The following is a 25,939-nucleotide window of genomic DNA, read 5'->3' as shown; positions in this document are numbered from 1 at the left end:
CCATACATGAATTTTAACCCTACACTACATATGAAATATTTTGATTGTTACTTTAATGGTTTTAAAAGACATTATAAATCATCTCTAGAAGGAATGATTGATGAATATCAGCCCAGTGAACAGTCCATTCATTTCATTGGCTCTGACTCTGCTCAGCAGCTTCCAGTATCACTCCCTAAGGAATTAACTCTCACTAGCACTTAGGAGCATCAGAACCAGGCTCACAACAAATAAAACACTACTGTTAATAAAAACACTTTGACTAATGCATACGCTCTTCAGTTCTGTGCTTTCTCACTGAAGTGATGCTCCGAAATAAGGACGTTGTTCTACTTTGTTTAGCTCACAATATTATTGTGCATAATAATTCACAACTATTGTTTTCAAGTTAGGCACATCTATAAATGTTAAATGTTATTAATGTGTCTGAATGTTAGTTTAGGCAGCATAAATCCTGAGCTGATATATTTACCACAGCTATAAAACTCTATTACAATCATGGCCAGGGGTGTTTATTTGTGCAACCTTTTATATACATGAGCTGGGGTCTCTAGCACTGGTTGCCTTCCAGCAATGATGATGATGGGTTACTTCTGTTGCCTGCATTTTGGATGAGTGAAGGATTGAGAGTTACAGCAACTGTTTGTGACCTTGAAGTCTGTGAAAGAAAAGCTAAGAAAAAAAAAAAAATCCTACCCACTTCAGGATGTGAGTGAGACAAATGGAAATTTTTAGTCTGCAGAACATTCCCTTTCCACTATAAAGGCAAACATAATTATACAAATTGTTCCAGGAAGAGCGGAGTTAATGAAATTTGGTTTAATAAGGATTCAGGTTTGTTGTCCCCTGCTGCTCCTTTTCCTCCTTCCCTGATAATAACCAAAACTCCCCTTATGGTACTCCTATTATATGAAAAAGAGCAGGTTTGGAGCTATGTGTGTGTTGAGTGGCCAACCAATACACACATGCTGATTTATCCTTCTGTTTGCTGCCAAATGGAGAGTGTAACAGCTGTGTTCTGCATGCCTTTCTTTCAACAGAGGAACTAATTCAACTTTCTCTTTTATAACCATGCTGCGACTTCTTCCCCCTTTTCAAATTTGACTGAAATTGGCAAGGAAAAACTTTAAAAAGTACTGTAGAGATAGGCAGATGGATGGATAGACAGCATGATGACACAAGCCTTGTTTTCTTAGCAGGATAAGATGGTATACCTGATTCAGTAATTCAGTGTTGAGGCTAATGGATTTTTTCCAAGTAGGAAGAAAATTGCATTGATTTCACTGTTCAAAATCCCCTTGGGATCATTCAGCTTGTCCCATTCACTGCTTAATGCTTTACTGAAGTGTAAATATATACATTTCAGAAGGCATCCGACACTTGTTTGAGACTTTAGACAACTGTGATTTACTCTGGCCTGATGACATTAATTTCCTTTTCTCCTTGAGCTGTCTTGCTTAGAAGCATATCATTTTGTTTTTCTGTTTGGCAAAGAAAGTCTAGCTATGCCATCCATGTGCAACCTGTACTTTATATCCGTATTAGCAAGTCTAAGTGCACAAACAATATTTTCCTTGCTGAATCACAAGGATTAGCTTATTCACTTAGTGCCCATTTTATTCATTAGTTTACTTTTACTGATGACAAACACGGCCAACCTGAAAATGAACCACAAACCTAGAAAAGTTTGTTAAAAAGACAGTGGCCACTTGTGTGAGTGCTATGAGTGAGATCTTCATTGAATTTCTCATGATAGGGTGTATTTCTTTCCATTTGGTGTTTAGATCTGGAAATATGTTCCTAATCTAGTTATTCCTGTGAAGAAGCAGGGGTACTTGAAGGCAAATCTGTCCATGATAAGTTGTATCCTGGATCAGGTAGGAAGCTGCTTGATTAATGTGCTGGTTATTTCCGGCCTTAAAAGTTCTATAAAGGAGTGAATCAGAACTTCAGAAAAGAATGAGTCCTGTCCATTTGTCAGGAAGAGGCACCTCAGCCGTGGAGAGTCTTAAAACACACTGATAAGAACAACCATACATCTGGTTTCTTGGAAAAGGGGAACACAGTCCCAAGAATAAGCTTGGGAGAATTTTTGTTTGAGAAGCTCGGTGCTGTAAGGAAGGATGTATTTGATAAGCATGGCCTTGCAGAGAGATCAAATAGGCTGTGAGGGTTTGTACATATTTGCAAGTTGTTTCTGGTCATGTTGCAGTAAGTTAACCAAACAGAAACAGCTGTTCCCAAAGCAGTATTTCACACAGTTTTACCATTTCACATGAAATTTTTGCTTTTGAAACACAGTGCCCTCTCAGCTCCATTAAACATGGGGCATCGTGACAGACCTGGGCTACTCCTGTCTTGCTGTGCATCACTTTCCCACTCCTTCAAGTGCCAAAAAATATGGTGGTTCCAAAGGAGGGATGTGGGGTTTAGTCATGGTTTAGTCAGAAATACTGTTGGTAGGTGGATGGTTGGATTAGATGATCTTGGAGGCATTTTCCAACTTTGGTGATTCTATGATTCTTTGATTATCTGATTTGCCCATAGACCATGAGGTACAAACATTGCTCAAAAACTGAGAGAGGAACTCTTAAAAAGTGAAAATGCTTAGCTGGGTTTCATTCTTGATCTGCTACAAATGTTGTTTTGGAATGTGTGCAAGTCACTTTAGATCTCTGTGCATATTTAAAAAATGAATATTTTTTCCTTTGTTTTTTACTTTTGTGGTTGTCTGTATGAACTGTGCATTTTTTTCTGGACAAGTGCAGAGCCTCCAGTTTCCTTACAGTTATTTATCTGTTGATTTATCAGGTCTAACAAATAAGCCACTTGGAAAGTGTGAAGGTGAAAAGGAACAGAAAGAAGAGAATGACTATGAGTATGTGGATGAAAACATAATTGAACACATACGGAAAGCATTTCAAGACAGCAAATTTTGCCAGTTGTATCCTCGACTGCAACAAGAGAAGCATGGTCAGCAGGATGAGAGAGGTGAACCTGCCCCCCTGCTCTGCTCTGGTGAGACCTCACCTGGAGTACTGCATACAGGTGTGGAGTCCTCAGTACAGGAGAGACACAGATCTGTTGGAGCCCATCTAAAGGGAGGTTACAAAAATGATCCAAGGGATGGAAGACCTCTCCTACAAGGACAGGCTGAAAGAGCTGGGGCTGTTCAGCCGGAAGAAGAAAAGGATCTGGAAATACCTGAGAATGGCTTTTCAGTATCTAAAGTGGGGCTGTAAATCAAATTGTTGCAGAATATATTTATTAGAAAGAAGAGTTTTAAAGAAATACAAAAGCAATCCTCAGTAGTCAAGCATGCTATGAGAAAACCAGTGTCCATTATTTGCAGTTTTTCATCAATGCCAGAAAAGAAAAATCCTTCTACAGTAAAGGCCAAAGTGTGCTAGAATAGCACTAGTAATAGCTAGCCCTCACTAGCAAGAGGGAGTAAGAAAGAAGATATGCCTCGGGTCATTGCTATGTTAATTTTGATAGAATAAATGTGCCCAGGGGGTCAATGATGTTAACATGACCTCATCACTCCAGAACAGTAAGCAATTAAGCAAGGGACTTGACTACACATGCTTTAACTTGCTATAGCAACAACCGCCATTAACTGTTTCAGGATGTTGCTTCCAGGATTTGAACTTCACATGAGTGCTGCTAAAGGAATGGCTGCAGCTGACTAAGTCTGGGCACTTACTCAATGGGGGACAAAAAGCAGAAAAGGGAAGGAAAATGCTGCAGAGCACAAAAGATCTACAGATCTGTGTTTTCTTCCTGCCACAAACAAAACATTTTAGATGGCTTGGTTTAAATAAATTTATTATTATCATTATTATTGTTTTAAATTAGAGCTTTTTAAAAAAGGAATTGTATGAAACAGACTGAGGTGGAACTTCTTACTTTGATTATACTGAGATGTAAGTTCCTTCATGAAGGAACAAGTTGACAAGTTGAAGACAGTGCTACAAATGAAAACCAGCAATCCTGACCCCACTGCACCTCCATCACTCCTGTACTTGTTAAATACATATTATGTAATTAAGTGATGTTTTCCTATGACATTTCTTTGGGCTTTTCACACCAGTGCCCCTCCAAAATAATTGTTGCTTTCCTAGTATCCCTGGGCTGAGGCAAACTTTCCAGACTTGGGAATGCTGAAGATAGGAAGACAAATCTGTAACTGAAGTTGTATGTTCTCAACGCCTCTGAAAGTCATCCTACTTTTAAGTAGTTTTCAGTACTGATTTGGGGGCACACCTTATACAGACTAAATAGCTCTTTTACCTGCATGGGTCAAGTATCTCCCTAAACTGCATAAGCTGTGTCGGTAAAAGAAAAGTTTTCTGGTTTGAGTTTCACATACTTAAACAAAGTTGCTGGCATAGCTGTATCAGAGTGCTGTGGTTTAAAGCGTTAATCATGCAACACCCCCCCTCTCCTCAAGAGAAAGGGGTTGGAAAGGAAGAGGAAAAAAAAAGATTGAGACAGGAGAAACAACATTAAAAGGAGTGTGAGACAATACAAAATAATTAAGAGAAATAAATCAAAATGAGCCAAAAATCAAACTGGATGAGAAACAGGGTCAATCTGAGTCTTTATCAGCAGGCCCTTTATGGTTCACCTCCTTGAAAAGACCAGAGAGCTCTACCCCCATCACCCAGAACCTGAAATCATCTTGTGTGAGACTGCTAAACAATAAACACAGTCTGTTGCATGATGTTAAGATACAGAGGACACAGAGTCATACATTAGCTTTAATTTTTCTGTAGTCTTGGGATTTCTGGTGTGATTGTGCTGGCAAACCATTTTATGGCACGAGCAACCCCTAATTTACAGCCATTAACTTGACTCAAGAGCTCATTCACCTGCATTCCCTGTATAATTTTTAAAGCCAAATGTGAAGGTTTCCTGTTTCACCCTGATATTTTGTTGTTTTTCAGAGACATCTGAAGCAAAATAATTATGAAATTAATTTAATTAATGAGAATTAAAAATAGTAAGCTACATCATTCACATATTAAAATCAACTGCAACAGCAAGAAAATCTGCATATAAAATGCCGTCCTTGTCTCATGAAGAGCACATGAGGCTGCAATTTAACTGTAAGAATCCCCTGAGAAACTAAACTGCTTACTCATCTGGAATAAGAAGTCAAACCAGCCAGTGTCCCATGACCCTTTGAAGGAACAATGTTCTTCCTGTACATATTTATTCATGAATTCACATAGTCATAATAATGTCAAGTCCAATCCTTCATTCCTATTGTACCTGAAATACCAGTTTATTTTCTCAACCACTGTAGGGTACATGCAAAAGGAAAATCCCTTTTATTTTTATTTATTTAGTTTGGTTCGGTTAGATTTGCTTTGAGAACTGAGTAATAGAGAAGGGAATGAAGGGCTATGTAAGATGAACTCCCATTTCTTCATCCAGTCATGTATGCTGCAGGTTAAGGCCGAGAGCTACAACCAGCAGGGCTCTGATGATGAGCAATGCTTTGTTGCACAAGTAGTGCTGTTGTACCACAAATAATTCACCATGGAAATCAATGTCATTCCTCCCAGAGGGAAGTGTTTCTCAGTAGGACTGAGGGTGCCTAAATTAGGTGGTACTGCCATTTTCACAGCCCCTTGCACAGCTTTAGTTAATCTCGTAGAATCATAGAATCACCAAAAGACCTCCAAGACCATCCAGTCCAACCATCTACCTATCACTGATGTTTCACATCAAACTGTGTGAAACTCTTTAATTTACATTTCTGAAGATTAAAATTAAGAGCCAAATACTTACACAGTTTCTGAGATTAAAAGAAACCCCTTGGCCTAGAAGGAGGGATCGTTCTTTACACCCTGTGAGTGCCAAACAGCAGAAGTGAGGGCTTCTAATTACATGGGTGAGCATCCCATGCACTTGGCAAAGAGCGTGTAACCAGGGCTAGTGTTGGAGCAGGTGTATTCCTGTCTGGGATCCCTCTGCACAGTCACATATGAACTGCATGGGTACAGTGCTCTTAACATTCTTGGCTGGCACTGAACCTAACTCTCATGTTCTGGCAGAGAACAGAAGTGTGGATGACTACAGCCTGAGTCTGACACCCACAATCTCTGGGCAGTGTGCATATAGTGAGTGCTGTGTATCTAGACTTGGTAGATCATGAGAAAGCACATACACCTCTGGCAGTTCTTTAGCTCTCAGGGAAAATTACTGAGAACTGATGTGTAAACATGCAGCTGATGTACCAAGAGTTTCCAGACTCCCAGCAGCTTGATCAGACTGGCATATCCAGAAATGCCTGACAGCTGTGCACAACAGTCAAACTTCCCAGACAGCTTTAGGGTGGAGACAAAAAACATGTTCAAAAAGCCTACATGTACCATATTTTTAGTTCTACTGATGAGCTGAACAGCAAACACTCACAAAAAATGCAGTAATATACTTTAAAGAAGACTTTTCAAGCAGACATCATAGCATCTTCAGACTTTCCTATTAAAATTCCACTGCATAATTAATTCTCACTAATGCAAATTAATCTAGAATTTCTCAATATTTTCTTACATTAATTTATTCAAGATAAATGTTCATCCTCATTAAAATCAGTTACAATTTAAGTATTAAGTGTATAGCTCAGAGTGCTTTGATGCCATGCATATGTAGCATATAACATTTAGCATGCCACTTGTTAACATAGGAGCTTGCAGGTGCATACAAATCTTATAACTTGCTGGCAAATCGCTTGTGGGTGTTTGAAATACATTTCAAATGTTTTGCACAAAAGTTCGTATTTCTCTTTGTAGCAGTTCAAAACAGCCCAGTTTGTTATGCCAGCAAATGTAGACTGGTGTGTGAATAAAAAGTATTTGTTGCATATTTAACTGACTTTGATTTCTCTGCTTAATGTGATATTGTCCTCTGTTAAGTGTCTCAAATATATGAGATGTTGCTATCATGATTCTGTTTCCTTGAATAGTACGAAGCCTGAGTTATGTAGCCGTAAGGGAAAAGGTGAAAGCCAACAGCCTTCTCTGCTGCACTGTGTCAGCAGCAGGTTGAGGGAGATGATCCTTCCGCTCTGCTCAGCTCTGACAGAACACATGGAGTGTTGGGTCCTGTTCTGAGCTTGCCAATGCAAGAGATATATAGGCATGATGGAGACAGTCCAGCAAAGAATCATGAAGGTGATTATGAGGTTGGAGTATCTGATATGCAAGAAGAGGCTGAGAGAACCTAGAAAAAACAAAACTTTCATTAGCTGCCCTAGGTGTTAGGATAGTTATGAACACTGTGAGATGCAGCTATTTTACTGACAAACCTCAGCACCTTTCAAACATTCTATACTAGCATTTGGGACCTAGTCTGCAAGGAAAGAAAGAGAGAAATAAAGGTAACAACAACAACAAAGTAAAAATAAAAATACACCAGCCAAAACATATCAGCCCTTTTTTCAGCTTCTTCCTTTTAAAACTATTCCTGAGAAATTTCTTTGCGTAGATTCTGTCACACCAGGAATCTCATCCTGTCACCTCTGTCATGTGCAAGAATCCTGTCCTGTATATCCAGGCTCATTAAGTTCAGTGAGTTTTATTCATGTGAGTAAAGCTGGCAGATTTTATGAACTTTGTAGTTACAACACTAGAAGAAATATCTTCAGTATCCTTTCCCCAGACGCATCAGTTAACACCATATCCTGTTACAGGAAAGAAAACTGGCCTGCCCTTTCAGTTGCCATAATGCAGAGGCACAGTGATATTTGCATGAAATTATTGGTGGGAGAGATGACAAACAATCTTGCTGGGGAAAATGAAGAGGAGGTGGTAGGCATGAAGAAAGTGTGTATAGTAAAAGGTTTGTGTTCATTCAGTGCTGCAGTTCCCTTACATTGTACAGATGACCACATGCTTGCTAATACGTGTCTGACAACACTGAAATGTCACTGTGACCCCCAAGGGACCTGTTTCTCATTCCCAGACACTGATGCTCAGGAAGACTGCACTGAAGAGGAGAAAGCCATTTTCAGGTGAACACAGACTGCATTCGCTATGCCTGAAGAAAATACAAGTGTATTTAAATAATATTTGCTTTTCAGAAGATTGGCATAAGCTTTTGCACAGACCTGTTAGCTTAAGGGCTTATCTCTTTTAATGCTAAGGAGTATTTCCACTGTGCTTTCACTACAGGCCTGCTCGGGAGCATCTGCTTCCACAGCACTCCATGTGTGCCTAAGCCCTTAGTGAGATGACATTTTATGTTTGGATGATCAACATGCACATTTTTATATATCCAGCCTTTGTGTCTGCTAAGATAAGAAGAATCTTCCCTCAGCATTCTTCTTTAAATGCCAAAAGCCCTTTTGTTTAACTACAATGTGTCAAACAAATGCTTATCTATGACACTCTTCCCAATAAGAAGCCCCTGTTTATTCTTGCTATCTCTTCACTTAATGCATCTGATACTTTTATACCTCTCCCAAGTCTACTCAAGTGTTTTCCTTACATTTTTCACTTTGATGCCCCTGTATCCTGTTAACTTACAACTCCTTGATGCCATGTTAAAGCTGGTAGATGCAGAAGTAAAGAGAGTTTTCTAGCTTTTACTTCACATATTAGTGGCAGGTGGTTGCTTTTTCTGCCCCCCCCTCCCTCCTTTTTTGAAAGCACCTGTGTTCTGGGAGTGTTCTTGTTCTTGGCAGTAATATGTCTCATTGACAAGTTTCCTCCCTCGTTCCTTGGGTTTCTGTGTGTCCTAGGGCACCCTGTATGATTCTCAGGCTGAGGAAGCTGGAGGGGCTGATGCCTGTGGGGAATTATTTGGGATCTTCTCTACTTTTTCTCTGTTTCCAAGTTCCCAAGTATGGTTTATATGACCTTGATCTCTTCAGCCATTCCTGTTGCAGTCTCTTCCTGCAAAGGTCACACAAATAGTTTGTAAAAGGAAAGGACATCAAAGATTTACTTTCATTACAGTTTCATCCTGGATATTTTTGCTAAGATTGAATCAGTTAAAAACAAAAAGCAAAAACAAAAACAAAAAATAAAAACAACCACCACCAATAACAAATGATTTTTGTAAATGATTTTTGTAAATGAATATGCTACAGAAATTGAATCATATTTGAATATATTTTACAAAAAGCCTTGATGTCATTCTGCCTCCACTCCTCATCCTCTGAACATCATTTGGAAAGACTACCTGTGCTCCGACATGGAGCACATCCCCTTTCTGTGGGTGCAGGTGGGCGCTCTGCAGGCCCCAGGCTCTTCCAGGCTCCTGGCCTGCCCTGCTGAAAGCCATTCTCAACACCTCTCAGCCCATCTCATCTCCCTTGCAGAACAGAAGTTTTGTAAGTTCAGATTCAACCCAGAAGCACATTCACATTCTTTAACCACATTGAAAACATTCTCTTAGGCATTAGCAGCCAATATTTCTTTGTGGGTATGTGCTGTAAATACTGCAAACTTCAATAAGACAAAGACAGGCAAGCACTTGGCAGTTCATCATTGCTACTAAAATGAAATGGCAGTGGAAGAGGTGGTATCAAGCCAGAATTCTTCTTCTGAAATTAATCTCAATTAGATTTCAGACCTTTCACGGGTGCCTACTCCTTGCATTCCATACACAAAATCTCAGCATGAGATCTAACAGAAGAAACATGCTGTTCCTGGAGCCAGTCAGGTTGGGGTGAGGGAAATATTGTATCAATGAGTTTTCATCTTGAACGTGTCCCCCTTCAGCATCAAGAACTGGATGTTCAAGAATGCCCTGGCGAGGGGAGGAGATAACATAACCTGGTCTGAAAAAGTAAGTGAACAGTTTGTTCTGGAGAAAGGTGGATCTTCTTGCTGTGCGTCAGCTATTAAAGGACGTATGCCAAGTTTTCTGTCTTTCAGGCTGCAAATCGACCTCTTCTGCTTCCCAGCAGAGCCCGCTAACTGCTGGGTTAAAGGCTGCTCTGGGCGAGAACATCTTTGCTCTCCTTCCATACTTAACAGGAAAGTGCTCTTTCCCACTAGCAAAAAGCACTTAATTATGAATTAGAGAACACTGGCTGGAAAGGAAAGGAGCACAAACCATTCTGCACAGATTTGGGACCATAAGGAAAGTGAAATTCAAGAATCCAGCCACTGCTTGAAAGAAAAATACATTTCTACGTTTTTTCTAACAACTTTACATGTCAGCCTCGCAAGTTCTGTGTCTAAAAGCCACCTGCTTATAGCTTTGAGAAGACAGAGGTACCTATTCTAATATAAATAAATAAATAAAATGGGATAAAAGTGCCTTTCCTTTTATCAAAAAAAAAGGGAGATTTCTTCACCCCTAATGTACATCCATTATGTGACATTTCCGGACAATATTTCTTAATACACACATCCAGTTTTTGACTAGGTTAAATGCAACAGCTGTATTCCCAATTGCAACCACGTAGGCAAGAGCAATAGCTTCACCTCTGGCTTTTTTTCTGCATTTGTGAGCTCTATTGTATACAGACTTATGCAATGATCTCTCATCCTGCTGCATTTTCACTGCTTTCTCTTGCTGATTTTCTCTCTCCCTATTTTGTGACATCCAGGTGTTTTCTTACAAGGATGCATCTGGTTTGTTTCCAGTTTTTCTGCATCTGCTCTACTCTCAGGAAAGCAAACCATGCTTTGTCTAAACTTTTACATATGCCTCAGTCTCCAAAGCTCAATTGCTGTCCAGTTCCTAGAGCCTCTACCTGATGGGCATGCTGTATTAAGACAAAGTGTTTTAAATACATTAATGCTCGTACGTTTATTAAGAGAGATATTATTTTTTCAAAATAATAATGTAATTCCTAATGTTGTTATGAATTCAGTTAAGAAAATACTAGTCTTTTAAAAAAATATCTCTTAGAAATATCCCCTCAAGTGCAGCTATTTGCAAGTTTGTAAGAAGTTTGTTTCTTTTTATTGTGTTTGTTTGTTTGTTTTCTTAAAGCCCACCTGAGGTTAAAACCTGAGTTAACCACAGAAAAGACTGAAAATTGTTTTCAAACTTTCTCAAGCACAATTAATCTAATGCTTTAACAGCTGGCAGCTGCAGTAATTACTTTTAGATTATACCTAAAGTCTGTTGAAATCTAATTACTCTGATCTATGAACCAGGTAATTAAGGTAAAAACTCCCGCATTTTCTTAGACCTCATTAACTTATTTCCTTTGAAAATCATTAGCTAATGATGGTACATTAAGAGTTTATCCATAAAATGACAATGAATAATTGAAACCTTTGTCCTGGGACATCAAAGGACATAATAGTGTTTAACTGCTCGATATCTCGATGGCTATTTCTTCATTTACAGTGCAAATATCATGCCAGCTTGGGGAGAAGGAACCAATTGAACTGGGAAAGTGGCCAGAAAAGACAAATATTTTCCTTTTCATTTATTTGGTATCCATAAAATAACTCAGGACTTCCACTGGGATATGCAGACCCCTGAGAAGCACCAATTCCTGTTGATGCTCAGGCTGTCTGGAGCTCAAGGGCAAGTGCAAAGAGACACACTGGGCCTGGACCTGATTGGTGAGTAGCAGAGGGCCTCTGAGTGTGGAAATGCTGTGATTTTAGCCTTGCTGCAGGCAGCCTGGCTTGCTTCCCTATCTCAGAGCTGTTTGCAAGCTTTGAGATGCCGTGTGCTGTGGCTCCACCTGCAGCATCCTCCTCTCTCCCCAGTGCAAAGCTTGTGCACAGCCAGAGGATGAGCTTTTCATGGATATACACTGAAAATCTTGGATCCTTGTGCTTTGTTCTTGTGTCAGGAAGCAAAGAGAAAGAGTTACATGCATCTCTCACCCCAAATGAGGGTGTACTGAGACACCTTTGGGACACAGTTACCAACCAAGATGCTACTGAAAGAGGCAGGGTCGCCCCTAAATGGTGGCTAAGCTAAGCTGCTTGCCTATGTTTTGACATGAGTCTAAAGCTTGTGTTATTTTGAAGTATATTGTTTATTATACAGTGCAAGCTGTAACCTGACAAGATGCAGCAGGCAGTGGCTGTGTTGCCATCCTTTGCTCCCCATCTTGGAAAGGCATCTCCAGCCATTCCCATTCACCAGGTATAGTATTTATAAGGGTGGAGGACCCAAGTCAGCAGACTTCCTGAGAAACTTCTGCCTTCGTGCCCCTTGTCCCAGTTTTTATGATTAATTCTCCATATTGTGTTGTCATCTGGAAGAGTGTGATCAGCATCTGGATCTGCCTGTGCTAGACATTGTGATGATGCACCATGCAAACTCAACTCTTTAATAATCATATCTGACGCACAAAAGGAAAAATAACTCTACAGCTATATGGACTACCTAATCACAGGAGCTGATGGATAAACCAATGCTTTATTGAAGTCAGTGTAACAAATCAAATACCAGGAATTCTGTTAGTCGCTTAATTGCTGTGAAGAATAAGCACATTGGGCTTGGGATCTCTTGGGGCTGTCTCCTGAGCATCTGGTGCAGCACTTACCTGTTGCATAGCATCTTAGAGAAGGAATCCATCTGTACTGAAGTATGTAATTTTAAGAGCCTAAAAATTTTAATTGCAGCTGCTCTGTAAAACAGCAACTTCAGTAGGAAACTGTCAAAGCTTTGGCTTTGGATCACAACTCAAAGAAAAGTTGTGGAAGATTATCAGTTAGACCATCATGGACCTGAGTACATATCTGCTGGGATCACTGTATACAGGGGAAAGAAAGCAGTCTGAAACTGAATATAAGTTGCCTTCAGTTTTCTCTCCAATAATGATACATCATTTATGAAGTCTAAAAAAGTAATAAAGTCCGATTTTCTGTAAGGCATTTTATTAATAAGGAAATGAGTTAAACAAATGAGCTAATTAAAAAAAAAAAAAAAAAAAAAAAAAAAAAAAAGGATAAAAATATTGATTCAATATAAGAGAGATGCTCACATGGCTACTCAGGAAATCCTGCTGTAAGAAATTACCAAGAACAGCTTACCAGATACATAACTGCTAAAAAATTAAATCAATCAGTGTTGGAACTGCTTTTTCTCAGGAAAGAGGATTCTGTGAAATCAGCTCCTTTCAAATCACTGTATATTCCCAATGGGTCAAAACTCGGACTGGAAGCCAAGTCCTCAATCAGTTTTCGGCCAATTTTTCTTGCTGCTTCTGTAGACATTGCCTTTTTCCAGAGCTTCAGCAGCAGTCCTCCTAGGAAAGAAACACAATGTGACACTGTCAGATTAACATGGAGTACACGCAGCTCGAGGCACACAAGGGATGAAGCACACGTCTGGCTGCAAACACCTAACCACTCTCCTGTGGATAGTGAAATGTAGACAAGGCTGGAGCATGCCGATGGGGTAGTAATTGCTTACAGCTATGTAGGAAGACATAGGCCATTCATTCAGCTCAGGTTCCTTTGTATTGATAGACAACTTGGCTTGTTCCCTTGTCACCAGTGTTGCAAATCTAAATGATTGAAGACACATGTCAGGGCCCTATTCTGGAATTGCACATAGCTTCATAGCTTACGAAGCAATGGCCTGATGGTTACAGTAGTGCATATCTCTGATTTTACTCTTAATCAGCAAAGAATTTACTTTTTTGCCTAGCTGAGGCCTCAAGCTAAAGAAACAAATGACCCCTATACTTTCATCCAGGCAATTAGCTGTCATTCTCCAATCAGCACACCTCACCAGTCCTGTTTTGCACCAGTTTGTGCAGTGCTCACTGCCTACTTATCTCTGCTCATCTCTGTGATATATAGAGGAGCCATCAAGAAAATTTGAGACAAAAGAAGAATCTACCAGAAAACTAAGAATTTAATAATTGTCCTGCACAACACACTTTAGTTTATAGAAGGTAACAATGAAGAGCTGAATTTCCACTGTATCTTAGAAGGGAGATGAGGAGGTAAGGCTGCACAGGGAGTCCCTAGGCTGCTCCAGTCAGTCCAGTGAGGGCAGTGGGAGAGGCCTCAGCTGACATGGTTACTACCCTTCTGTCCTTATACATCTGCAAGGAGCAGAGCACTCAGTGAGTAAAGCTTCTGACTGTCCACTAGTGGAGAACTTTTAGAGGCATCTGTATTGAATTTATGTGATAAAGTTTTGGTAGATTGGGTATGAAAGGTGGCCTCTGAGAGCATAGCTCAATACTACTCCATGTCAGGTCAGAGCTGGCTCCAGCTGCCCAGAAGGGACCCACAGCTGCCAGGGATAAGCCATGCAGGTTGTGCTTCTGGGAGCAGATTTAAGGATAGGGAAGATCTGCTGCACAACAGCAGCTGGGAGAGAGGAAAGGTGAGAAAAATCTCTGCAGGCACCAAGGTCAGTGCAGAGGGAGGGCAGGAGGTGCTCCAGGATGGAGCAGGGGTTCCCTGCAGCTCAGAAGGAGCTTGGTGGAGAAGGACAACCCCCTGCAGCCCATGGGCACCATATGGACATCTCCACATGCAGCCTTGGAGGAGTCCACAGGAAAGCAGCAGATGAGTCCTGAAGGAGGTGTAGCTCATGGAGAGCCCCCACAGGGGTAGCCCCAGGTTGGAGCTGCAGCAGTGGAGAAAAATCCACAATGGACCAGGTTAAGAAGCAGAATATGGCAGAATGTTGTGGATTGACCATAGTCCTCACTCCCCATTCCCCTGCTCTGCTTGGGAGGAACAGGTAGAAGAGGAAGGCATTTTCATTTTGTGTTTAGTTCTCACTGCTCTAGTCTGTTATCAATAGGCAGTATATTACATCATCATCCCTTATGCTGAGTTTGTTATGTCCATGATTGTAATTGGTGAGTGATCTCCCTGTCCTTATCTCAACTTATGAGCTTTTTTAGCCATATTTTCCTGTCCTTTTGAGAAGAGAGGATGAGAGAGCAGTGCAGTGGTGCTGAGCTACTCACCACTGTGAAACCGCCATGGCAATATATACAGCACTGTCTTCATATAGCTCCCTGCTAGAGGCAGCTTTAAGTAAATGAAGGGTAAGCAAACTGAATCAAGAAATCAGATCTCCTTCCAGGCCAGTCAGGAATCCATCCTATGAAGTACTGAAATCCACACTTGACTGCTGTTGTTTGCAGCGTAAGAAGAGGACTACACTTCTCACAGAATACGTTTAAAAGTTTGAAGAATCTGGCTCAACAAAACATTATATCTCATTTTGTCATGAATGCTGTAACAACAAGGTCTAGCTATTCAGATCTACTTTGAGGCTGTCAGACCAAAGCTGAATACAGTCAAATACGGTTTAAAGCCCCATTTCTGATCTGCAAAGCTATCACCAGGTTGAGCTAGCTTACATATAACCCTCAGATGAAAGCAAAGCTCAACCCTTCAAAGCAGAGTCAGGGAAATCTCCAGCCTCCAAAGCCAAGGATTTCAGATAGAGACCTCACTGTTTATGGCTACACCCATATAGAACATCTTAGTGCTCCTTTTTCATTCCCTCCACTGCCTTCAATTTCCATGCCTCTTCTCCTCTCTCCCTCCAATACTGCATTCGTCTGCCCTGGTGCCCTGGTGCTCTGCTCCCTGCTTTCTACCCTGTAAGTCCTGCTTTTCCTTGCTGTTCCCACTATGGAGAGATGAATTCTAGACTGGTAAAGAAACCTGTATTTCTGTGATCCATGGCATAGGCTACCAGACAGGGAACTGAGTTCTTAAAAGAATCCCTGAACTGTGCCATAGGTTACCAGTCATATGACAAAGCTGCTATGATCCTTATTCAAATTATGAAGCAGCATTCACATTATGTGTGAGGAAAACACTCTGCGGTCTGCAAGAACTATGGCTCTGGATACTATCTTTATGGTGTAACTCTATGCTGTGTTTTCATTTAAGTATTCAAAATAGCTTCCTTTCACAAAGGAAGAATAAATAAATAGTATCCTCCTATCAGCATATTGTAATTCTATCTCTTACCACTGGATGGTGATGCTGAACTTTTATTTTAGTTAAAGCTGTCTAACAGATAGCATTTTGCTGGGAGAAGTGAATTTTGTGATTTCATCTTATGTTTTCTGTAAAACTAAAGATTGAGAGGGGAAACAAGAACAAAAGCAAATCCCACAAAAACAACAACCAAGCGGAATACTTGTGGACATACAAACCATTGTTTTTGATCTTTTGCCCTCTTGTTTGTTTGTTTTTTATAATGACCTCATCTGGTCCAGTAAATTGATTTACAGCTTTGATGGTTTCAGATTGAACCTGTGAAATGCAAGCTAGTGCTTATTTCTAAAGTTCCTAGGTAAACTGGAGAAAGAAAGAGTAATTTCTGCTCCTAAGAACATGTCCTCTGTCCTATGTGAAATCCTCATCACATATTGTCAGCTGGCTTCTTCAGGAGGGGCTCATACCTGTTAATCGATTTGCTTTGTTAAGAGCTCTCAGTGATAGCAGAACTCTGTTTTGCTGTGAACTGAAGTCACTGATGGATGGGAGGATATCGCTTTCAACAAGCATCCTCTGGGGCAGGAAAGCCTGGAAGTTGTTTGTGGTCTGCAAATCTGTAGAGAAATGTGTGGCTGCAATGAAATCTACACCATTAGCCCAGTCTGCACCAAAATTTGCTTCTGGATCAGCGAGATATTTTAAGCTGTAAGAAATAAAAGTAAAAATGATCAGATAATTAGAATCCACAATAGAACACAGTAATCTATCATTTATACCAAATCAGTTTTGATCAGTATAAAATGCTGAGCAATCTCAATTTAGTAGTGACTCAAATCTTCCTGCAGCATTTTATGTATAACTTCACCTGGCATAACCATCTCTAGACAGGTTAGATACATCTCCTGTCTGGGGCCCTGGCTTCCAGACAGGAATCAGCATGTTGTGTAAGCCCATAGCCTGCCTGCCTATCACAACCAGTTGTGCCAAGGCTTCATCTCTTGCTAGATATCTCATGCTCCTAGGCAGGGAAAGCCCAGAGCCTCATATGGGCATTGTTCAGGCACTATCCTCACAAACAGGCATGGAGGTGAGAAGTTTCCCTGGCCACCTCACTCATTCCCATACCTGTCCCGGAATTTGGGCAGCGCGTGAGCAATGGAGGCAACATGTGCCTTCCACATGTGGTGGAGAGCATCATCCAGCACAAAGGAGGAGGACTTTGCCGGGTTCGTGGCTTTTTGCTCTGCAGACAGTAGATACTACAGCAATAGGGAGAAAAAGGCAGAGAAATGAGAAGATGTTTTGGAATCAATACATTTTTCACACTTACATACATACTTCACAACAGAAAAAGTTTTCAAGCTAAAGAAAATTGAGCCTTAATAGTTGTCATTATGTCTGTTTTCCAAGTGATCATTTATAATAACTTCTTAAGTATACTGTTTAGTATAATCTAAAGAAAACAAATCCAGACTTGTTCTTAAAACTTATTCTTCTACTTACAATTGCCAAGTTACTGGTGGTTTTAATTTGCTGATCATTATCTATTATCTGACTATGAACAAAAATGTTGAATAAAGAAGGTTATCTATAAAAATCGTTATCAAACCTATGAAGTAAGAAATACTTAAAAAGAAGTCATCTTTGTGACTAGAAAGCAAGTGAATGAGCTGGAAACAGAGTATGTAGTAGTTGTACTTAAAAAATAGCCTCCTGAATTTCAGGGTTTTTTTGATGTTCAAAGGAATAAGAAGACCCTATAAAACTGTCTCAAGACCATTTCTCAAGAGTAACGTTTATCTCACCTGCATATTTTGGCATTGCTAACATTAGGAAAACAAGTATAACCATTAACAAAACAGTCCCTAGGAACAGATGATAAAATACACAATTAGCTTGAAAAGAAGGAAAAGAATCAATAACCTTTAAAAATCCTGTCCTTCTCATCTCTCATTCATTTTATGTCATGCTTTCCCTTTTTCTACTTCTTACGTTTTTTATCAAGTTGTTATTGAAAGTAAATCAAGCCACCAAAATATAACAAATAATAATAAGGTTTTAAAAAAAGAAATATTCTAGTATTTCTAAAATGTAAAATTTTTACTTCAAAGTAAGCCTTCCACTCATCCATGAGCTTGGGGATGCGAGAATAGCAGTCACCAACACTATAGCAGAAATCCTCTCTTCGGTCCTCTGGTGGCAGCATTTCTACCTCATATTGCAACTCTCCAAAGAGGCCAGCTTCCACTGCACCCAAAAAAGGTATGATAGCCAGGTAGTAATTCATACCTACAATAAGAATCAGAAAGAAGAAGGCTTTAACTGCCAGGAAACAAACAATTCCCACATGGAGAAACAAAACCTCTCCAACAGCAAATACAAGCATTGCAAAAATGCCACTAATACAATTATGTCCAGCAGTGGGACGTATGTACTGAAATTCTCTAGTAGTAATACCTGTATTGATTCAGATACAGCTTTTGGTATTCATTCATTTGTTGGCCATAAGCATGTAGAAAAGCCAAGTTCAGCTCCTGCCTGCACTGGACTATGTCTTCTATAAAAGTATTCATATGACTTCTAATGTCCTTCATGTTGGAAGACAATTTTAGATTCTCCTCTTGATTGTGTCCTTCTCTGTAGAAATAAATTTTAATGACTTCCAGCAAAGAACAGCCTAAAGCCTAGATCTGTTGGCTAGGTAGCTCTGAGCCACTGAGTTAAGAGGTCATTCGCTCATGCTTAATTTCAGTGCCATGGATTACCCAGATATTTGCACATGGTTCCAGCAGTGAGGACCAAAATCACCAAAGCATTATAACCTGTTACGTATCCTTATCCTAATAACGGGATACAGCTCCTGTATGTGGGCCTGTCTAGGGATTCTAGAAAAGATGCCATGAACGAGAGTGAAACAGAGGCCCCAAGTGATGAGAAGTCAGTGTCTCACTGGGAGTCATTGCTAAACTGAGTCTTTCTTTTTGTTCATTATTTTCACCAGAGAAGCTAAAACTTGGATCTCACACCAGAATGCACTTAAATTTTTTTAAATGTACTTGCATGTATTACTTATTTATACCTGCTTGGGGAACTCAGACAACAGAGAATAGTGCAAGAAAGGAATATACTGAATATAGTTCTAGGTCAAAAGGACAGGAATTCTTCAGCAACAGTCCTTAAAGCAGAGTTTCTTATACCTTGGGACATGTTAAATGTGAGTTTCTGGCTTCAGCTTCCCAGCTTGGTGTGACTAAGCATGCCAGGGAGGGTTGCCGTGGAGACCAGGCCAAACCGCTTACATCCTTCAAACAATAAGGCATTTATCTGCAGTCTGAAATACTTTTTGTGCATTCCTGCTACAATAGAGTAAATCAAGGCCAAGATTACACATTTCCTGGAGGCTACAAAAGTGCTACCATGCAGACTTACAATGTTCAAAAGTAAGTGAAGAGCAGGAATGTAAACACTGAACATAAATCTTATTTCTGTTTCAGGAATGTACTTTGCACAGGTCTATGCAGTTAACCCTCTTACTTGTCACTGCATGGGACATCTCCTGAGCACCTAGTGTTATTTAAACTCACAGGCACAAATTGAACTTGGATTGAGTATCACAGTGAAATTTGGTTTAGCACCACATTTACATTTTAATATACTCTGTGCTCACAGCTTTGGTCACATGAGGAGATGTGAATTCAATTGCTGTTTCACTGTCAGAAGCCTCCACAATAAAGCACTGGTGTGATGAGGAGAAAGAGAGGAATTCACTGCAGCCAAGCAGCAGGTCTTGTGGAAAGATGCACTGGTGGCAGAACAGTAGGAAAGCGGAGGGAGTGAGAGACAGAAGTGATGGGGTGAAAACGAGCTGGAGGAAAAAGTGGAAGTGGTTTTCCCTTTTCAACAGAGGGAAACAAAAGCATCCTTCTATTTAGATTGGTCACATTTTTGCTACTCAGTTTTCCTTGATGTAGGAAAACGATTAAAATATTTTTTATTTATCAAATGAGAAAATTTAACTGTTATTTTTGTTTTATTTGTGGACTCAGAAAAAATAAAATAAAATTGTCTTTTTAAGATCAACTCCATGAAAAATCTATCCATACATTGTTGCTTAAGAAGTCCACTTCCACACAGGACACTGGCTGTAAAAATTGCCAGAGGGAAAGAAGCTGCTCGTGTGTACTAGCACTTGAGACAAAGAGCACTGTAGTACTGGTGTTCTTTTTATTTGTGCTGAAAGTGATACTTGGTGGATTGCCTTGCAGAGCAACAAATACCCCTGACTTGCATGTGGCATTCTAGATCACATCCTTTCCCCTTCTGCAAAGTTCCAAGCTAAAGGACAGAATATTCCTTACTGTTTAAAAACCTACTACTTGTTGTCTCACATGCTGTAATTTCTCCCATCATTCTTGCAGAAAATCTTGCAGTAGACCTTATGTACCGCAGGAGGATGAGGTGCTCCACCACACCTACCAGGAGTGATATCAGCAACACACATGGCTGAGTTAGGTCACGGTCAGTCCTTCACTAAAATTTGTGACTTTATTTTTTATTGACACTGCCTAATGCAAAGATGGTTCCAAAATATTGCCTTCTAGGACACAAATCTTATTTTGAAGAACACTGTAATAGAGCATACTTACAGGGCCACCAACTTCTTACAGATATACACAGGTTTCTGTGGCCACAGGAAGTCCCATTGGTAGGATCTGCTAATCTACCTAAACAAAATAAAAGAATATTTCTCATTTTTTATTTTTTTTTACACAAGAAATCCTATTGAGATGAATATATATCTCTATATATCAGTAAATCATGGAGAACTTTGCTAAGAGAAGTAGAACAGTTGCTGTTTTGCTTCATAAACGACTGTTGCTACAGTAGTTGAATTTCTCAGTCAATACTTCATGCAGCACATAGTAATATGACTGTGTTTTACATTTAAATCTATTGCTCACTGTAAATGTATTCTAAGAGTTTAGGGAACTGCCTGAAAGTAGGATATGACAATGATTTTTTTATAGGTATATAAATATACATGTGCGTACGGCCATAAACATGCATAGCTGATGCATCATTTTCTGTAGATGCAAGTCTGCTTTTGTAGGAGAGCTGTTTAATGACCAGAATAGTACAAATTAAGTGTGCTAGTAATTGTATCACCTAATTGGGCCGTGTGATACAGAATCCCTTTCAGTTTAATGATGCATACAAACATTACCTTCTTGTTAAGCTAAGCATGCAAATGTTGTTGTATCTGATTAGCAGAGTTTTCAAGCATCTGTTCTATAACAAATGTGCAAGACATTTCACAATTATCTGTGACAGCATGTAAGACATATTTCACTTTAGTACATGACATGAAGGAGTAGTCTAACTCCTTAAAGCACTCAGTTATGTATATCACATGGTAAATAGTCATGTAGGGAGTCAGTAAATCTGCTTTAAGTACATGACATGAAAACACCATAGTAAGGTTCAGTGACATAAGATGTTCCACATGCTCTCAATCCCTCCCCTGCAGATCGCCTTCCCTCTAATAAATCAGCTGAATACAGATATTGTCAATTCTGTCAGATCAGAACTTCATTACATTCTTTAAAATCCCAAACAAGTGTTCTGTTAAGACACAAGAGAGGTTCATGAACCACATGCATGCAGATTATCCTAATCATCCTCTCCAGCTGACTGGACAGAGAATGCATGCTGAAGCAGGCTAGATGCTCAAGCCCATTTCTTTCCACAGCAGAGAACCAAAAGAAAAACTGAAAATGGAGAGGAATGCAGCTCAGCAGAATTTTCTGTTGTGTTCCACATCTTTATATATTCTTTTCCTTACACTTATTCTAATGTCTCACCTACCGCTGAGGTAAGAGTAAGAATATTTTTGTGACATTATTCCCTTTTTTCCTTCTTTATAAGTACAGATAGCACTTTTCCTACTCTTCAGGCATGTTATGCCAGCTGAAACTTTCTTAAAACCCTTGCTACTGGGTTTATACTTCTAAATGCAAATGTGTGGGTAGAGACTATCCATTTTCCTCAGTTTGTGTAATAGGACTCTTCCAGTTTAGCTCCATCTCTAAAGTAATAATTTGTCATTCCAAAATCGGCTATCCTGTCTTGAACATCAAGATGTCCTGCCTTGCCCACACTGTCTCTACAGTAATGTAGGCAAATTAATGATTTCATTTTATGCTGATGAGTAGCTCACTACTAGTATTTGTGCCACTCTTATTAAAGTAGCAGTTTCACTTGTTCTTTGTTGTTTGTATAGAAATATATATATATATATATAGTATGGTGTGTGTGTATATATATATATATAGTATAGTTATATATATATAACTATAGATGGTTAAAGCAATGTATTTCAGTAGCTCTTTCAGGAATCTACTGCCCAGCACCATTTCCTCCTTTAAACTGTCCAAGATCATTTCATTCAGGTATAGCTTTTGCATGAAGGCATCTTTGTTTCAGCCACTCACTGAATCAGCTCTCCTGCACCATCCATCCCCTTTATCTTTTCATTTTCCTATATATACAGAAGGAAAAGAGGGAAAAGCTTGCTTAAACTCCAATCAAATTCTTCTTGCTGCTGCTTGCCAGCTAGTGGCCTTCATGAATTTTGCTACTTGCTCTACTGTCTTTTCTTTATTTTGACTTAGCGTTTAATTTTCTGTTAGTTGTGATTAAATGTTGGCAGCCTTCCTTCACCACCAGCTGCAGTGTCTACGTTTTCTTCCAGGCAAATATACATCTTCAAAAAAAATCTATGACCTCAAAAAGCTACAGATTGCAACTAACGAACAAAAACAAAACCAACAACAACAAAAAAGGCAAACCGATGCATTTGCTTACTCCAGGCAAGAAGGATTTACTGCCAGGCACAAGTTCATACACGTCCCTCTGGGTTCTGATCAGTTCTATGTTTAGTAATATATTTTCCTATTAGAAAGTCAAATAGTTATTTCTCAAGAAAGTAGAATAGTTCCTTCATTGAAAATTTCTCTTTCAAATTGGCAGCTTAACATCCTATGTCAAGATTCACAATCTGAGTCTATAGTAGTCTTGCAAGGCAGAAGCCTTGTAAAAAAGTGACTCAAAGCTGGTCTGGTATACATCTGTTCTAGTAACTGAATGACATAAATCATACCTGTACGAAATTGCCACCCATGCTGCAATGGTAATCCCCAGAGAATGTTGCCAGAATTTTGGGATCCAAAGGCCATAAAATATTTGGCTGAAGCCTTTAGCAAGCTCTTATACACTCCCAGTCGCTCTCGATAGTTCCAAGGATTGATGACAATTTTGTTGTCCTTAACTGGGAAATCCAGAAGGTTTTCAGGGGCAGAGTCCCACAGTGGGGGATAGATATCTCCTCCATTGGTTTCTGTGTCACTCTGTGCTGTGGCAGCTGCTGGATTCAAGGCAACAACTACGATGAGAAGAAGAGCCTTTATGGAAAAGTAGGGCCCCATCACGGAGGTTTGTGACCAAGATCTTCATGGTTGCAGGGCTTTTATCATGAAAGGTGAGGGCTGGGCAAAATGGGTGACTCAGATTGCAGAGGTCTCTGTCTCACTTCCTTCTTTTCAGTGACCCTGACCTGGCACCACCAGATCAACAAGCTGTGACTAACTCTCCTGCCTCGATCCTTCAAGACCAACAGCAGATATTTAAGTGGGATCAATATGACAGGAAAATATTCAAATCTGTGCTGCCCACAAAATATACCCACATTTTCCGAAAATCCACCATGCTGCAGTACTGCTTGTGCAGTAGCAATATGAACATTTCTGTCCCTGTTTCTTGCTAGTTGTCATGTTTTCCTTTCCCTACCTATTTCTTCCTTGTAAAAGCAGACAGAAACATCACAGATCTCATCTCTAAAATAGGTGCAGGTATGTGAGTTTAGGACTGAGTGACTCCAAACAAAAGGATTTGAATAGGATCTGGGTGTCCCTGAGGAGCAACAGTAGCATAAGCTTTAGGCATCTTTCTATTTTGGCTTTAGAACAACTTCCTATATCCCTGGAACTGCTCATGTGTTGTAAGGTGACAAATAAGCCTTGTTCTAGACAGTACAGTACCTGGCTAGCTGTATTTTTACCATCTTGTTTTGTATGGAAATAGTAGTTATAAAGCTCTGAAGTCTCCTATTGAATCTCCAATAGGAGACTCCAAAGGCAATGCAAACACTGATAAAATTGGTGTTTGAGTTAGTTACACTTCAACATAAATGAAATTGTCAAGCTACCTTCACCTCACCTACTTCCAGGATTGTATAATCTTCAGCTGCTTGTTCTCAGATAAGCAACAGTTGCAAAACTGTAATCAGCAAATGTACTTATCACTGTAGTCACGCTTTCATGTGAGAAAAACTGCAAATGCTTACTTTCTTTGAAGTAATTTTGTGAATTTTGCCCAGGCTTTATGTGCTTAAAATAGCTTAAACCAACATGTTGGATGAGAGCAAGTCAAAACTGGCTTCAAGCTTTCAACAATAGACCTAAAGAAACATAGCAGTTGAGGTGAAATTATTTTCCATCTTTTCTGTGTACTAGGGAGATTCTATAGTATGTAACATCTTCTTTTCAACAATCAGTTTTAATTTGTATCTTCACTAAGGAGAAAGAAAGAAAAAAATAAAAAGGTATTGAAAAACAATCAGAGTTCAGTAAAGTAGATATTAGTATAGATCTGCAGACTTGAGGATGGACTGGAGAACAACTTTCCTAGTTACAGTGCCTTATAGAAGTTGAAAATAATTGAATTTTCCTTTCTTTCTTTTTTTTTTTTTTTTAAGTTTGAATGAATGAAATTTATGTCATCAGAGTGTAAACTTTTAAAGATTTATCTAGCAATGCAGAGAATCAGGCATGTCCAGAATGTAAATCATTTAAAATACATCAATGAGAGATGCATTGCTCTCAGCTAACTGCAGAGGGAATTGAAATTACAGGCTTAGCTGTAGACATAAATATTTTTAGATTAAATAAAATTAATACTGTCATTACTTACTTTTGCATAATAATTTCAGAAATTTTCTGAAAATTAGTTATTTACTTGAAGCATAAATATAAAATAAACTTGAAGGTAAATGCCAAGAACTGCACTGTTTATACATGAATGGCTCAATGTGAGGTAATGAACAGTGAGCCTCATCTGAAAAGAAAATGTGCTGAAAGGTATTTGCTAAAGTGCATGTAGAGGAAATATGATTCTATGAAATAATGGGTACAAAGGTCACAGTCATTTTAGGAAATAAATTTTGGTTTGGGGACATGAAGAATTAATTAATGATGGGGATTATTTTCACCATCACTTTAATCACTTCTATGCCTTCTTTAATTGTAGAAGAGATTGTGGAAGAGATTGTGACTTCCCCGGGTGAAAGGTACTCACAATTGTATAAGATTATGGTCAAGATATGTGAATAAGTACCTTCAGTTTCCACAGAAATACCATGTACACAAGCTGCTTCAAAAGAAATTCATCTTGTAAATTTCCCTGGAAACTACAAAGAAGAGTACAATAGCACCGTTTGATAGAGCACATTCTCAGCTGCAAAACACTTACCACTTAAGTGGTGCAGGTGGCAAGTCTTGAGTCATAACCAGCACTTCAGAAATGTTGGCACTGTAAATGACTATATGTTATAGTTCAACATAGCCCCAACCATTAGCCAGTAATGAATGCTAGTAAAAATCTACACCAGCAAAGCTCACTCATCCATCACTGTCACTATTACTAAAACACACTATGCACCACCTTATTGTTCCCACATCCATTCTTTGGTCTCCATTGACATTCTGCAAGTGTCAATGAATGTCAACAGGTGTCATTTTGTTTGCACAGAGCAATGCCCCTTTGATTCATAATTTCCATGTCAGATGCCATTTAGTCAAACAATGCCAATCAGTGACATAATGCCTGCCTAATGCCAGTTTTTGTGCTTACTTGTACTATAAACTAAATGCTAGATGTAATACATGTATATATGCCTAGGAATGAATATGCCTTTGGCTCTGCCAAATCCCTTCATCTTTTAAAGTTTGAGC

At 39.4% G+C, this 25,939-nt stretch overlaps 2 protein-coding genes across 2 annotated transcripts in view; one reads left to right on the top strand and one right to left on the bottom strand.

The window, feature by feature from the left end:
* The window catches only part of THEMIS (thymocyte selection associated), a 75,894-nt gene extending 71,845 nt beyond the window's left edge, over positions 1-4,049 (top strand). Inside the window, exon 6 of the mRNA XM_072333232.1 lies at positions 2,812-4,049. Within this exon, the coding sequence (XP_072189333.1) occupies positions 2,812-3,242 (431 nt within the window). The 3' untranslated portion in view covers positions 3,243-4,049. The remainder of the gene's footprint in view (positions 1-2,811) is intronic.
* A 9,011-nt stretch (positions 4,050-13,060) lies between these two features.
* C3H6orf58 (chromosome 3 C6orf58 homolog) lies at positions 13,061-23,384 on the bottom strand. Its single transcript, XM_072333876.1, is given in 8 exon segments — positions 13,061-13,084; positions 13,086-13,189; positions 16,337-16,575; positions 16,998-17,131; positions 17,977-18,161; positions 20,519-20,596; positions 23,032-23,360; positions 23,362-23,384. Coding segments are annotated over 8 exon segments (1,116 nt in total).
* Between the last annotated feature and the right edge of the window lie 2,555 nt (positions 23,385-25,939).

The sequence above is a fragment of the Excalfactoria chinensis genome, chromosome 3 (genome assembly GCF_039878825.1).
Source record: "Excalfactoria chinensis isolate bCotChi1 chromosome 3, bCotChi1.hap2, whole genome shotgun sequence".
Taxonomy (NCBI): domain Eukaryota; kingdom Metazoa; phylum Chordata; class Aves; order Galliformes; family Phasianidae; genus Excalfactoria; species Excalfactoria chinensis.
The sequence above is the reverse complement of the archived record's forward strand: the minus strand, read 5'-3'. Positions and strand labels throughout refer to the sequence as shown.